The sequence below is a fragment of the Lagenorhynchus albirostris genome, chromosome 5, assembly GCF_949774975.1.
Source record: "Lagenorhynchus albirostris chromosome 5, mLagAlb1.1, whole genome shotgun sequence".
Taxonomy (NCBI): domain Eukaryota; kingdom Metazoa; phylum Chordata; class Mammalia; order Artiodactyla; family Delphinidae; genus Lagenorhynchus; species Lagenorhynchus albirostris.
Genome location: NC_083099.1, coordinates 29,248,166 through 29,263,708, shown reverse-complemented (window position 1 = coordinate 29,263,708; position 15,543 = coordinate 29,248,166). Strand labels below are relative to the sequence as shown.

Sequence of the window (15,543 nt, the reverse complement as noted above, 5' to 3'; positions counted from 1 at the left end):
TATTGTTATTATTGACTTCTTCCATATTTCCTTCTGTTTTCACTGGATTTTAGAGCCATCAGTTATGCCTTTCTTTATTGTTTGTTTTCCCATTCTTGCTTTTATGCTAATTCTGATTGTTTCCATTAGAGCTGAAAATGTTTTCATGATCTCTGGCTAAATCAAGATCTTGTCTTCTTAGTCTTTTTCTGAGAGCTATTGCAAGGATGCTTTAATCTAAGTGTTACAAAGGAGAAATTGATAATGTGCCTTATTTTTTGCTTTTCTAAGAGAGACGTAGATGGACTGTTGTTTGTCAGGCAATAATCTGATGCAATATGAATGCTATTCTAATTGCAATTTCTGCCATTATATATGGTATATCTATCCTAAGTAATACATCTGAGTAAGAATGATTCTGTCCTGGTTGCTCTGAAATTTCCTTTTATATTTTTATAGAGATTCAGTTGGTTTACCATAGAAGACTACTAGACTGTATGTCTCCTCTTTTTTTCCCCCTTTGGTTGAATTTGCTTATGGTAGTTCCTTTATAATCTGAGTATTTGAAATATTATACAATTAACTTTTCTTGCAGCCCCTCTTTTACATCTTCATAAAACTGTTCTGTTGCATGATTTGACTTATTTCATTTTGATCATTTGCCACTTAACACACAATGTGAATATTATCAACCTTCTAAGAAGGGCAAACATCTACTTCTTCATGATAAATCCCTCACTTTCTGAATGTGACTGATTTAAGAAAGGCATGCTCTTTATCTTCTACTCTGTTATTTCTCACTTATTATCATTATTCTTGTCTTTCAAGTTCTACTTTATTAGTTTATTTAAGAACTGATTTTCTAGTTCCAGAGGTTGGAGCTTAGAAGGAGGTTATTTCCTCTCTAAAGCAGTGGGCCTTTACACAAAAATACAGTCCCAAAGAGTATTAATAAAGTACAAGCAGACTTAAATGCTGCCTCTAGTTCTCCTGATCCTCATGAGTTGCAGTGGGGAAGAGTGAATCCCTATTCAAAGAGGTGTGTTAAAGGTTATGCTAAGCTGGGTTCATCATAAGGATTGGTAGACTCATGCTCACAGCCTTGAGGCCTCAGAATATGGGCCCCTTTTCATCAGTTTGGAGGGATGAATGGCTTCTCTCAATAGTTCTCAGGAGATATGTTTAACAGCACAGATCCTATGCATGTCCCGATGTCTCACAATATCCTGGAAAGGTGGTTGTTGGGTCTTCCCTTTCAGGTGACCAGTTAGGTGTGGTCTTTTCATTTTCATTCAGGGGCAAGACTGTCCAAGCACACTGGGGGAATAAGGTATCTCAGGACTGGGCTGCTCAGGTATAATGTAGTAACCTATCAGTTTGTGATAAATATTTAGTTCAAAGCCAGTCTGATTCAGTGAGTGTCAAATACCACATCAATGCCCACATTTAAACCACTGTATTATAATCAAGTTGTACTAGCCAGCTTTATATCTAAGACTGTTTACCATTTTAGGGATCAGTCTGGTAACTAAAGAAAGAAGCTCTGATTACCAAGTGGCATTTGCTGTAGGCACCATAAGGAGATTTTCTAGGGATTCCCACCAAGACAGTAGGGATGGCACTGTTCGTTTTCTCAGCCTTAGGAGAGAGGTGATCTTGGGCCTTAGGTTGTGGGATGTAGCTTAGGAAACAGTACCTCTTTTAGATACAAATACTGCTTTTTCAGGCTTGCAATACTGAATTGCGCCCATTGTTCAAGCAGACACCAAACTATGTATCCTTTTAGTCCATTTGTCCAACATTTCAGGTTGATACATTTGTAGCTGGATAGGCTAGTCTTCTGGTCCTACTGTTTGACATTCCCTCTTCTCAGCTGAGTTGCTCTATGCAGCTGAAATGGACACCTCTGCCTGGGAGGGGACAGCCCCACATAAATGTCAGAGCAACTGGAGCCATGAAATTAGTTCAGATTCTTCCTCTCTGTAAGGAAGGAGGAGAAACTGAGTTGGCATATTGGTCAGAACAACTTTGAGCAGGTGGTAGAAATTTGTGATCACTGAATTGCATGGTGGTCTCGCATGGGAGAGATATCAAAACACTAGAAGTGTGAAATCATTAAACAGACAAACTGAGAGTTGAGTTAAAAGACCTCAACAATTATCATCTAAAACTTTCTCTTAAAATAGACATAATTATTGCTCTAGTTGGTGGCAGAGCTAGAACTCAAAACCAACATTTCTGACTCAAATTTTTAATCTCTGGAAAAAAGTTTTGTTTTTCTCCTTCTCCTCTTTACTTGTCTATATGTTACATATGTTTAGAGTCCCAATTCAGGCATCCTTTCCACCTGGAAACCTGCAAAGATCCCCCATATTTGGGTTACATGCCCTTTGTATGTGCTCCAACAGTTTCTTGTACTTCATGTAGTTACTTGCATTATTAACTTATTAAAATATTAAATTTGAATTACTTGTTGTCTCTTCCACTAGTCTATAAGCTCTATGAGTGCTGGGGCCATGCCTGTTTTATTTATCTTCATATTTATAGAGTCTAGAATGGTGCTGGGCACATGGTACCTCAGTTAGTATTTATTGAAATGTTCACAGGTTGAAAGACTTAAATGTGCAAAAATGTAATTACTAGTCAGGATTCCAGATTCTCTTCAATAATTATATTTCAAAGGCTGAAATTAAATGAAAACTAGGGAGAATGAATAAGATCCTGGGACTTCCCTGGGGGCCAGTGGTTAAGACTCCACGGTCCCAATGCAGGGGGCACGGGAAGATCCCACATGCCACATGGTATGGCCAAAAAAAAAAAATCTGTATGTATCCCTTTAGTATAAGACGGCTTTTGCATCAGTGGGATACAATATAATATTTTTTAAAATATATTTATTTATTTTATTTTTGGCTGTGTTGGGTCTTTGTTGTTGCGCGTGGGCTTTCTCTAGTTGCAGTGAGCGGGGACTACTCTTCGTTGCAGTGCGCGGGCTCCTCATTGCAGTGGCCTCTCTTGTTGCCGAGCACAGGCTCTAGGTGCGCGGGCTTCAATAGATGTGGCATGTGGGCTCAGTAGTTGCAGCCTGCAGGCTCTAGAGCACAGGCTCAGCACTTGTGGCATATGGGCTTAGTTGCCCCATGGCATGTGGGATCTTCCCGGACCAGGGCTTGAACCTGTGTCCCCTGCATGGGTAGGCAGACTCAACCACTGCGCCGCCAGGGAATCCCTATACAATATAATATTAATGGTGTTGAGAAATACCTGGAATATATCTGTTATAGACTAATCCACTGAGAGAAATGAACAAAGATGACACAGTTCAAATAACAGTTTAAAGTATACAGTTGGACTAGGATTAAATACATTAATTTATACCTAACAGGATGTTGACTAAAACTTTCCTCTTCATTATATATATATATATATATGTATACACACCACCACACACACGTATGTATAACAATCAAAGTGATTCAGTTATATATATGTGTGTGTATGTATATGTACACACATACATATAACAGAACCACTTTGCTGTACACCAGAAACTAACAGAACATTCTAAATCAACTATACTTTAATGAAAAAAAAAAGTTTCCTCTTACCTCAAAATTAGAATCCAGGATCTCACAATGGGGGACAAAATATCCCAGTTTCAAAAGCCAATCATTTTGGTCCAAATATAAGAGGCCTTTTACTTTAACTGTCACTAAGCCCACTCCTCCTTCCGATTCCTTAAAATTCTAGGGAGGGAAATAGGGTGTTCCAGTTATCTACTGCAGGTAACAAATCACTCCAAAGCTTAGTGGCTTAAAACGACAACAATCATTTTATTATCTGTCATGGTTTCTATAGATCAGGAATTTGGAAAGGACTTGGCAGGGCAATCCTGACTCAGGGTCTCTTATATACTTGAAGACAGATGGGTGGCTGGAGTTCGAACAGCAGGGGGCTGGAGCAGCTGGGGGCTTACCAGGAATTTCTCTCTCTGCAGGTGGTCTCAGGACCTCTCCATGTGGTTTCTCTACATGGGCTAGTTTGAGCTTCCTTACAGCATGGTGACTTCAGAGCAGTCAGACTGCTTACTTGGTGGCTCAGAGCTCCAAGCACAAGTATTGCAGCTAGGAAGGAATAGCTATATTTCCTTTTATGTCCTAGCCTCAGAAATCATAATAGGTCACTTTTACCATACTCTATTCGTTGAAACAGTCACAAAAGCAGGGCTACTTTTAATGGGAGGGAATATAGACCCTACCTCTCTATTTAATAATGTCAAACTCACATTTTACAAAACCAGACATGTAGTATGGGAGATACTAGACTAGTGACTCTCTTTGGAAAATGCAGTCTGTCAAAGGGATCATATTATCTATTGTGGGTCCTTGGTCTAAGAAGAATGTTGTGCTTTTTCCTAATGGGGAGGGGACAGGGATGTTCCTCCTTAGAGCCAACTGAGGGTGAAAGTTACCAGATCATTATTTACAATGATTGGGTGTGCTTTCTCGTTCTCCAATTGGAAGTCTGCTTAGACAGCACATTTTAATTTGCTCTTTGCTTGCTCGAGGAAAGAGAAAATTGGAGAGAAGGGGGCAGTGGTGAGTGGCCTATATACTCACTGGAGTGGTAAGGATATATGACTTTCCTGGGGTCAAGTGAATACTTTTGGTGCCTAACCAAGAGAACTGCCCACCCGGCAAGAGGACCCAAACAGCAAAAACCTGTGGGCTGGGATTCGCTGGTGGCACAGTGGTTGAGAATCTGCCTGCCAATGCAGGGGACACGGGTTCGAGCCCTGGTCTGGGAAGATCCCACATGCCGCGGAGCAACTAGGCCCCTGAGCCACAACTACTGAGCCTGCGCGTCTGGAGCTTGTGCTCCGCAACAAGAGAGGCTGCCGCGACAGTGAGAGGCCCATGCACCGTGATGAAGAGTGGCCCCTGCTTGCCACAACTAGAGAAAGCCCTCGCACAGAAACAAAGACCCAACACAGCCAAAAATAAATAAATAAATAAATAAATAAATAAATAAATAAATAAATAAATAAATAAATAAAATTTTTTAAAAAAAGCAAAAACCTGTGGGCCATAGCCCCAGGGCAGGAGACTCCCCCACATCAGGAATTTGTGCACTGGAGAGGCTCTACAGAACTTACATAAGATAGCCTGCATTTGGATGCCTGCAGCCTACAGAGTATCAATGGCCTATCAGAGTTAGCACAGAAACAAAGACAATAATCAAAGAGAGAATTTCACCATGTATTAGAGTCAGGGTTCAACCTGAGACACAGAACCAGTAGGAGATTTATTACAAGGAATTGGCTAATGTAACTGTGGTGGCTGGATAAGGAAGTTTGTAGTCTGTAGGGCAGGCAGTCAGAAAGAAAAGATCAGGAGCATGTTGGAACCCATAAGCAAAGGCCAAAGCTTCTTGTCCACAGGTAGTAAGGAAAGGAAGGTCATGAGCAGGCTAGAACCCCAATGGCATGAATTGTTTGGAATCTGTGAAATCATGGAAAGCCTAATCCGTTTTTGGAAGGGCTTACTTGATTAGGTCAGGCCCACCCAGGATAGTCTTTCTTTTATTAACTTAAAGTCAACTGATTAGGGACTTCTATCACATCTGCAAAAACCTTCATAGCAGCACTTATATTAGTATTTGATTAAATAACTAGAGAATGTCGTTCAGCCTAGCCAAGTTTATATATCAAAAAGCCATCACACAACAGCAGCCACTGTATGAGATATGTGTCTTTTCCTTTTCCTTCCTCCCTGTGCCAATACACCAGGGGAGCTGGAGCCTAGAGAGATGGAGGAAGTGCCCCAGAGGTAGACCATACTGCCCTCCCAAGGACTCCAAAAGGAGGGAAAGGGAGAAGGAGTAAACCAACAGAATACGTCCTTCCCCTATTTGTGCCCCTGGGGCTACAAATCTGGCCTGCAGTGGGAAGGGGAAAGCTTTGAAAGGATATAAGACACAACTTTAACAATTTTAAGCAAGTGGGAAGTTATGGGATCTAACTGAGGTATCATTAAGATATTTGCTGACTAGCAAGGAAAAGAGATTTAACAGCAAATTTGGGTACAATGACTGGAGACAAAATTCCACTGATTGAGACAACTAAATAACAAAATGATGAGATTACAAAAATTAGAAGAACTATTGCAGATGTTAAACAAAGAAGAAAAAAATAAGTGGCTAGAGTGGTCAGGGAAGGCTTGTTTCTAAACGGCAAGATTTGGACTGGGCCTCCTTAAAAGATGAGCAGTATTTAGAAAGTGGGAGCAGAGGGGAAGCTAGTGAGAATAAAAGCTTAGAGAAACATGTACATGTGGGGAGTCAGGACAGGGAGAACACTGGACTGATCAGAGCAAAGTATGTTTGTTAAGGAGCTAAGTATCGATAGGGGCTAGACTAGGCAGGGTCTTGAGAGTTAGGCAGAGGAGTTGAGACCAATGACGTAGTTGGTAGGAAAGCTTGTAGGTTCTTGAATGGAAAGCTTGAGGGAAGTTTTTTGTTTTGTTTTGAATCTGTTAAAGGCATTAATGTGACAGTGGTATAATATAGTTGGATTTTAGGGGAGAAGGACTGGGATCCAAGAGGGCTAGTCAGGATGCTGTTGCAATATTCTAGATGGGAATTCATAAAAACCTGATCCAGAATCACAAAGGTAAAATGGAATTGGAGGAGAAAGGAAAAATCTGAGAAATATTTCAAAGACAAAAACAATAAAATTGATGACCAAATGGAGTGTGATGGCAGAAAGGATAATTGAGTATTCCTTGGTTTCTAGCTTGGGGAACTAGAAAGATGGTGGTATTTCAAACATAAGTGAGGAATTTAGGGAAGGAAAATCTATTTGGGAGACCAAGACTGTTAATTCAGTTTGTGATTATTGAAGCTAAAGTCATGATTTGAAGTGGAAATATCCTAATAAAAGTTGAAAAAAGAGAACATCCAGATTAGCCTGATAGCAATATGCATGAAGGACTGCAAGTGGCGGGGTCCATGCTAGGAACTGAAGGGCTTGGAGGCACAGGTGGTGTTTTTTAAAATGACTCTTCCAACTGAAGGTGGTGTCATTTAGAAGAGAAAGGAGTAAATAGGAACAGTTGGTTTACCCAGATGGTGTTAAAGAACAAAATAGGATTTGATTTCTGGACCATGGTTTAAGATCCTAGAACTGGTGAGTTTTTGGCAAGCAACAGGGAATATGTCATGAAGACAAAAAATAAGAAGGTTTCCTTTTTAAAAATTTTTATGTTTTAGAGGGGAGGGGAGAAATCATTGGGAAGGAAATAGGAAATTGTTCTTGGGGAGAGGGGAAAGAACTAAAGAGAACTAAGTGAACAAATACAGGTCTCAAAGAATAACATTGTAGAAGACACCCAGTGTTTCAAAAGAGTTAATTATAGGTGAAAGGAAGCTGAATTTATTAATATTCATTGAGAGTTTACTATATGCCAGCACTATGGCAAATCCTTTATATGTCATGGACATCCTTCTATGTCAGTAAAGATCCGCATTGTCATTTTTAATGGCTGCATAGCATAGTATCGAGGGTCATTCTGGTAAGCTACAATGAACTCTCCTATTCATACATTTTCCCCACCTTTTTGTATGCTCTCTTTTTCTCAATAACAGATGAACTTTTCTTTTTAGTTTGTAATTTAATTTTAAACAATTATCATGATTCAAAAAATATAGTAAAAAGTATACAGTAAAAATGTTTCCTTCTATTCTTGTTTCCTGTCCCACCCCAATGATTATTAGCTTCCTTTGTCTCTTTCCATAATTCATTTGTTATACTTTTTATATTATATAAACAAACATAAATATGTACTCTTATTTTTTCCTTTTTTTTTAAAAAAAACATAAGGTAAAATGCATCTTGTGATCATCTCTTTAGGGTAAAATCTTAGATGTGATATTGCTGAATTAAAGGGTAGTTTTAGTTAAAATCTTAAACATATTGCCCAGTTGCTCATCAGAAAAGCTGTATATAGCAAAAATGCATGAATGTCACGAAATCCATTTTATTTATTTTCTAATTTCAGTGCATCCCATATATCTGAAAATGTATGGGAAGCCAGAATAAACATTTTAAAAAATCACTATAATTTGTAATATAAGACTAGTTTGGGTATCATACAGAAGTGATTATACAAAAGAATTTGGACTTAATCATTATAATTTATAATACAGACAAATGGACACAATGAGAAGGAAAGGTTTGATCTATGTTGTCGTTTATTTTTCTGTGTTTATCTTATTGGATGCATAGAGAGGGAGGAATGAACAAATGGAAAAATATCAGTTGTTTGTGATGTAAAGAAAATACAGCTTAATGAGACAAAGAAAAATCAGAATGAGACATAGGGGCAGACTTAAGATGAGAGTGAAAAAAGGGTAGACAATTTCATTGGGCTTCATACATCTGATAAGGCATATTGCCAGATCATCTCTTCCTATTACTTTTTTAAAAAAAACTCCTGTTACAACCTCTACTATCTGTTATTGAATTGGTACATATGATTATAATAGAAATTAAAACTATATTTCAAGTGATGAATATGTACATTTGTCTTTTTTTTTCCCTCTTAAATAGAATTGATTGCCTGAAGAAATGGATACTTCTCCCTCCAAAAAATATCCAGTTAAAAAACGGGTGAAAATACACCCAAACACGGTGATGGTGAAATATACTTCTCATTATCCTCAGCCTGGGGATGATGGATATGAAGAAATCAATGAAGACTATGGAAATTTTATGGAAGAAAATCCAAAGAAAGGCCTGCTGAGTGAAATGAAAAGAAAAGGAAGAACTTTCTTTGGAACCATGGATACTCAACATCCACCAACAGAAGACCCAATGACCAATGAGATTGGACAATTCCAAAGTTTTGCAGAAAAAAATATTTTTCAATCCAGAAAAATGTGGATAGTGCTGTTTGGATCTGCTTTGGCTCATGGATGTGTAGCTCTTATCACTAGGCTTGTTTCTGATCGTTCCAAAGTTCCATCTCTAGAACTGATTTTTATCCGTTCTGTTTTGCAGGTCTTATCTGTGTTAGTTGTGTGTTACTACCAGGAAGCCCCCTTTGGACCCAGTGGATACAGATTGCGACTCTTCTTTTATGGTGTATGCAATGTCATCTCTATCACCTGTGCTTATACATCATTTTCAATAGTTCCTCCCAGCAATGGGACCACTATGTGGAGAGCCACAACCACAGTCTTCAGTGCCATTTTGGCTTTTTTACTTGTAGATGAGAAAATGGCTTATGTTGACACGGCTACAGTTGTTTGCAGCATCTTAGGTGTTTGTCTTGTCATGATCCCCAACATTGTTGATGAAGATAATTCTTTGTTAAATGCCTGGAAAGAAGCCTTTGGGTACACTATGACCGTGATGGCTGGACTGACCACTGCTCTTTCCATGATAGTATACAGATCCATTAAGGAGAAGATCAGCATGTGGACTGCACTGTTTACCTTTGGTTGGACTGGGACAGTCTGGGGAGTATCTACTATGTTCATTCTTCAAGAACCCATCATCCCATTAGATGGAGAAACCTGGAGTTATCTCATTGCTATATGCATTTGTTCTACTGCAGCCTTCTTAGGAGTTTATTATGCCTTGGACAAATTCCATCCAGCTTTGGTCAGCACCGTGCAACATCTGGAGATTGTGGTAGCCATGGTGTTGCAGCTTCTAGTGTTACATATATTTCCTAGTGTCTATGATGTCTTTGGAGGGGTAATCATTATGATTAGTGTTTTTGTCCTTGCTGGCTATAAACTTTACTGGAGGAATTTAAGAAGGCAGGATTATCAGGAAATACTAGACTCTCCCATTAAGTGAATACCTGATTATTATCTTGTTAATGTTCAGTTATTAATAGGTACACAGACATTTTAATGTTCATCTGGAAATATGTTGTATAACTGACAGAGTGCTATATAATTAATATATGCAGACGTGGAAAAATTTATTCTAGTCTAATAAATTAAAAACATATACTAAATTATGTGGAATATCATGAATCTGGTCTCTTTACTGTTAATAATAAGGCAATTTTTATTATAAAAATGATTATTTATTATAAATAATAAAAGGGTAGAGAATGTTAACTTTTATCACTAAAGAACATAAGACTTGAAGAAATGACTTCTTTCAGATGGAAATTCTGTGGTCCTGAAGTTCAAAAATTAGTAAAAAGTTCATGCCCAATGTTCTATAAATGTTCAACAAAAATCCTTCGATATTCAAAAATCTATAAGGTGAAATGCTGAATACCAAGCCCTGTTTTGTCACCTATTTGCATTAGAAAACTAGAGGTGATTGGGCTTGGTAAAGTAGCTTGAGTGAGTTGAGGCAAGAAAGAGGGAACGAAGGAAAGGAGCTGGTTTTTCACTGGCAGTGGTGGTTGTCCTACCTTAGAAGAAATTGGTCTTCCCCTTGCTGAGGCCACATTAGGCAATGCATAGTAAATGGAGGTAGGGAAAAGCTTGGATTCCTGCCAGCTCTACTTAGTCTATGCCATTTTGTGCCTTATGGTGAGAGATAGAATGTTGGGGGGAGGGTCTACTCATCCTCAGTTATGCAGATCTCTTCCAAACCTGCCCTTGTTTATGTAGTAAGTATATGTGTGAGCTGCAGTAAAGGTACTCCTTACCCCTGAAAAAGACACTAACAGTAATCATAGTACAGCAGAAAACTGAAAACTTTGTGTCCTGAGATTCTTTTCAGAAGAGCTTAAAAGTCTGTAAAACCACATAGAGTAACAATAATTTGGGTCTAATTTGGGAATTTTTTACTAATTTAGCACAAACAAATGTTGATATGGTATTGCTTATTAAGCTATCGTTATTGAGCTATCTTAACTTCAAATACACCCATCTATAACTCTCCTCTGTGATGCTATGACTCAGACCCTGCAAACTACATTTTTCCTATGCCAGCTGGTCTCACTAGGTTCCACCAATAAAGGGCATTAGAGGGAGACTGTAAAACAGAGAGGATAAAGGACTTCCTTCTTTCTGTTTGCTTGCAGTTTCTGTCATTTTTACCCCCGCAGTAAGCAAGAGCCCTTTGGTCCAGAAGCAGCAATTGATCTCAGCCTTAAGCTTCTTTTGGCACTCCTCCACCCGCTACACAGCCTCATCATCTCCCTCTCAGTAGCAGCAGGACCAGTTGCACAGCATCCTCCCAGGGGTATAAGCTACAGGTCAGCAAGTCATTCCTCTGAGCTCCTGAGACCTGATGATCCAACCTTGATTCCTCTTTTTCACTACTCCTAGGGGTTCTAGCTGCTCTCTATAGTTATCATATCTGGGCTGCTTCAGTGTTTCCTTTTTGCTTTTCCAGTCCATCAACACCCAATACTATGTTCTCTGTTGTAATATCTTGTGATTTCTGTTCTCCTAATATGCCTTCAAAGATACCCCAAAAGGAACCCAAAGTCATTTTTAGGGTGTTTGTGCTTTTGGAAAATGTTAACATTCAGATTTTTCAGGAATTACTGGCTCTCAATAGAAATTACCCAAACTGAAGCACAGAAACAAAAAGATTTGAAAAAAAAAAAATGAACAGAGCCTGGAATGACCTGTACTAAGGGGTAAGAAGTCTAGTATAAGTGTAAGTGTAGTCACAGAAGAAGAGAGAGAATGGGGCATAAAAAAAGATTTGAAGAAATACTGTCCAAAAGTCTTCCAAATTGGGTAAAAAGATACAACAACCAGCAATCTGCAGATCCAGGGAAATAAGTGAACCCCCAGCATCATAAATACAAAGAAAATCACACCTGGAAACATAGTGTAACTACTGATAAACAAAGATAAAGAAACAAAATCTTAAAAGCAGCCAGAGGAAAAGATATATGACACACAAGAAAACAATGATAAGAATTACAGCTGGCTTCTTATCAGAAAGAGTAGAGGCCAGAAAACAACAGAATGACAGTTTAAAGTGCTGTAAGAAAACCCTTTGATGGCTTCTCATTGCCTATAGGATAAAGTCTAAGGCCCTTAACTTGCATAACCCACTCTTGTTTACACTTTTAGTCATCTTCTGCTCTAGCAACATTCTACTATTGTGTAATACCTTTTTTTTTTTTTTTAACGCAGGCCGCTCTATGTGGAAAGATCCTCTCTTCTTTGCCTACTTACTTGCCTGACTAGCTTGACCACACACACCCCTTCCCCTGTGGACTAATGTCCCCCTGTACATATCTATTGCTGTATTTACTATACAAATAAGTACCTGTTTAAATCTAATTCTCTGACATTGAATGGAGCTCCTTTAAGTTGAGGACTGATTTTTAGGTCTCTGGTATCTATTGTACTGCTTACCACAGAGTGGACTCAATCAATTTTTGTTGAATTAATTACCATAAAACACTAACATTACTCAGTATAGAAACTGAATTTAGTTACCAGGGTCCACTAATTTCTATACTTCACAGTCAAGCCTGTGATTACTTTCTTCTTACTGATTAGTAGATAGGTTTTTTTTTGTCCTAAATAGTCCTTACAGTGATGCTAAACCAGATCATTCTCTCTTTTTTTAAAATTTTATTTTTGGCTGCGTTGGGCCTTCGTTGCTGCGCACAGGCTTTCTCTAGTTGCCGCGAGTGCGGGCTACTCTTCCTTGCGGTGTGTGGGCTTCTCATTGCGGTGGCTTCTCCTGTTGCGGAGCACAGGCTCTAGGCGTGCGGGCTTCAGTAGTTGTGGCTCGTGGGCTCTAGAGCGCAAGCTCAGTAGTTGTGGTGCATGGGCTTAGTTGCTCCGCGGCACGTGGGATCTTCCTGGACCAGGGCTCGAACCTGTGTCCCCTGCATTGGCAGGCAGATTCTTAACCACTGTGCCACCAGGGAAGTTTTAAGCATTTCCAACAATAAGCCCTCCATAGTTTCCTGGGAAAGGTCTTAAGACATGGAGGCTCATTTTTCCTTTCCTTTTCTTCCCAGATTCTTTCCTTTGGAATGAATGAAGTGAACTGTCTACATGTTTTTATCCTAGACAGATTAGCTACCCGTATCTGAGGCCCCATTTCTAGTCCATAGGTCATAAGTTTTGACCTAAATGTTGTTGCCTGATCCTGGCTAGTTCCTAGTCCACTCATGACGGATAAGCAGGGTTGATTCCTATTTTTGGTTTGAGTTGTGCTTTTAAAAGAAAGAAAGAAGCAGCCAAGCGCATGTTTACATTTGGAAGTTGGGGAGACAGACTGTGTGAAAGGAGGTCTCTGGGACAACTCCCACCCCTTACGAACATGGACTCCATTCTTCTAAGTACACCATACTGCAATATACGACTGTCTATTTACCCTTCCACCCAATGCTTTCCTCTCTCATTGCTGTTTCCTTATTTTTCTTCTTCAATTCCTTCTCTTTTTCTTATATCTTTTTAGTTTCTCTTTTTTTTTTAAGAGTTCCTGGTAAGAAAGGGTGATGAGGGAACTTTTAAAGGAAGATTAAAAGAAAAACACATATTTACAGGGAACTAAAATCCTTTTATGAAAAAGCTCTCTCCCTTACTTCTTCTACTGCTTAAATAGATGGCACACGGTAGTCAACAGACCTGGATCAAAATCTCACAAAGGGTCTGTTCAGATCATTGGCCCATTCAAAATACATATTCCCATACAAAATAAAATCTAAACTTATGACTTCAGCATATTTTTTCTGGGTTTAATTTCCCCACTTAAGGCAGTGATATAAGCTACCTGATGGCAAGGAATATTTTACCTGTTATATTTGTATTCACACTCCCTAATCCCATCACATGTAACTAGAATTGAATTGAGCCAGGTGTAGCTAACAGTTTGCCATGTGATTTTGGAGAAATAGTTTCAACCTCTGGACAATGGTTTATATAGTTTCAAAAATGAATGTAATAGTATCTCAATCCATAAACTTTATAATATGTATCAACAAATAAAACTATTGTATTAGACAGCTTGGGCTGCTATAACAAAATGCCACAGACTGTGGCTTAAACAACAATTTAATTTCTCACAGTTTTGGAGACTAGAAGTCTGACATCTGGGTGCCAGTATGGTTAGTTTCTCGTGAGAGCTCTCTTCCTTGTTTGCACATGGCTGTCTTCTCACTGTGTCTTCTTGTTGTGAAGACAGAAAGCAATCTCTCTGCTGTCTCTTCTTATAAAGACACTAATCCTACAGGATTAGGGCCCCACTCTTATCACCTCAGTTAACCTTAACTACCTTTCAAAGGCCCTATCTCCAAATACAGTCACATTGGGGGGTTAGGGCTTCAACATATGAATTTTGAGAGGGAACACAATTCAGTCCACATCAGCCATGATAAAATATACACAGGTATTTAGACCCTCAGAATAAATCCAAAATTCACTTAATATTATTGACTTTAGATGCTAATTATGGGATATAGACAGAGTACTTGCCCAGAATTTCGTGGTCCATTTGCCCCAGTCAACTTGAGGCCAGGAAGGGACCATGGGTGATTTGTGCTTGACCTTGTGATCCTATATCTGGCAAGAGAACCACATTCCTCTATCAGGACCCAAACGAATAATTTTGAAGTTAAATACAGAAAAGCGTAAACTCTTGGAATTTACAGTCAGGACCAGGATTTAAAATGGGAATGGAAGATGTATTCATGCTTTAAACAATATTTACTGACGATCTACCATGTGCTAGGCACTGGGTAAAAACTGAATACTGACATGGTTCCTGACTTAATTGAGTTTACAATCAGGTAGGGGTATGGACAGGCCCTTTCAACAGCAGGATGGGGAAAATACCTGTGCACCCCAGCAGGCTTCCCTAAGGGGGCATCACCTAAGCAGAGCCCCAGAGATGTCTGGGAAGAAACGAGGCAGGTGATTGGGGGCTGCAGCGGGGGTCTCAAGAGAACCAACTTATTGACGGCTGGGGCTGGGCCGCTAAGAATGGGCAGACCCGGCACCCAAGGTCACTGTCACCCTCACAGCAAAGCTACCGCAGCCAAGACGGGAAGCTACCCACGAACCAGGGTACTTTGAAGGCCCTCAGACTCAGCTTATTTCGGTTTGCGGCTCAAATTAAGCATATGTCTTACATTTTTCTCTCAGGTCCCCATTTCCAGGCCTTTTTGTTTGTTTTTTCTTTTTCGCTCCCCGCCCCTAAGAACCTTCCGCTGGCAAGACCTTCTGGTGCAGAAACCAGAAAGAAGCTCCCAGAGCAGTCGGGGTTGAACTCGGGAAGCAGTCATTTCTGCCGTAGAACCTCCTGTGGCGCTGAGGAGGAAGGCCCAGAGTAATAAGCCAGAACAGCCGGGGAGACAAAAGCAACAAGACTCAGAGTCAAGCAGGGAGCTTCTTGCGTTCTCACTCCCTCTCCGCGGAGCCGCCTCAGCTCGCTCCACACCCAGCACAGCGCTTGATTGACAAGGGGGCCCGCCCAATCCCAGCGCGGCGCAGACGGCTTTCGCGTCAGTGGAAGGGGAGACTGAGCCTATCGGATTGGGCAGGGAGGGGGTTTCCTGCCCGCGCGGATCCGCCCACGGCCTCGCGACCATTCGGCGCTGCAGCCCCGCC

The 15,543-nt window shown here is 40.0% G+C and overlaps 1 protein-coding gene across 2 annotated transcripts in view; it reads left to right on the top strand.

Moving 5' to 3' along the window:
* The window catches only part of SLC35G2 (solute carrier family 35 member G2), a 32,169-nt gene extending 22,238 nt beyond the window's left edge, over positions 1-9,931 (top strand). For both annotated transcript variants that reach the window (XM_060149176.1, XM_060149177.1), the window contains exon 2: positions 8,588-9,931. In XM_060149176.1, the coding sequence (XP_060005159.1) occupies positions 8,606-9,844 (1,239 nt within the window). In that variant the 5' untranslated portion in view covers positions 8,588-8,605 and the 3' untranslated portion in view covers positions 9,845-9,931. The remainder of the gene's footprint in view (positions 1-8,587) is intronic.
* The last annotated feature ends 5,612 nt before the right edge of the window (positions 9,932-15,543 follow it).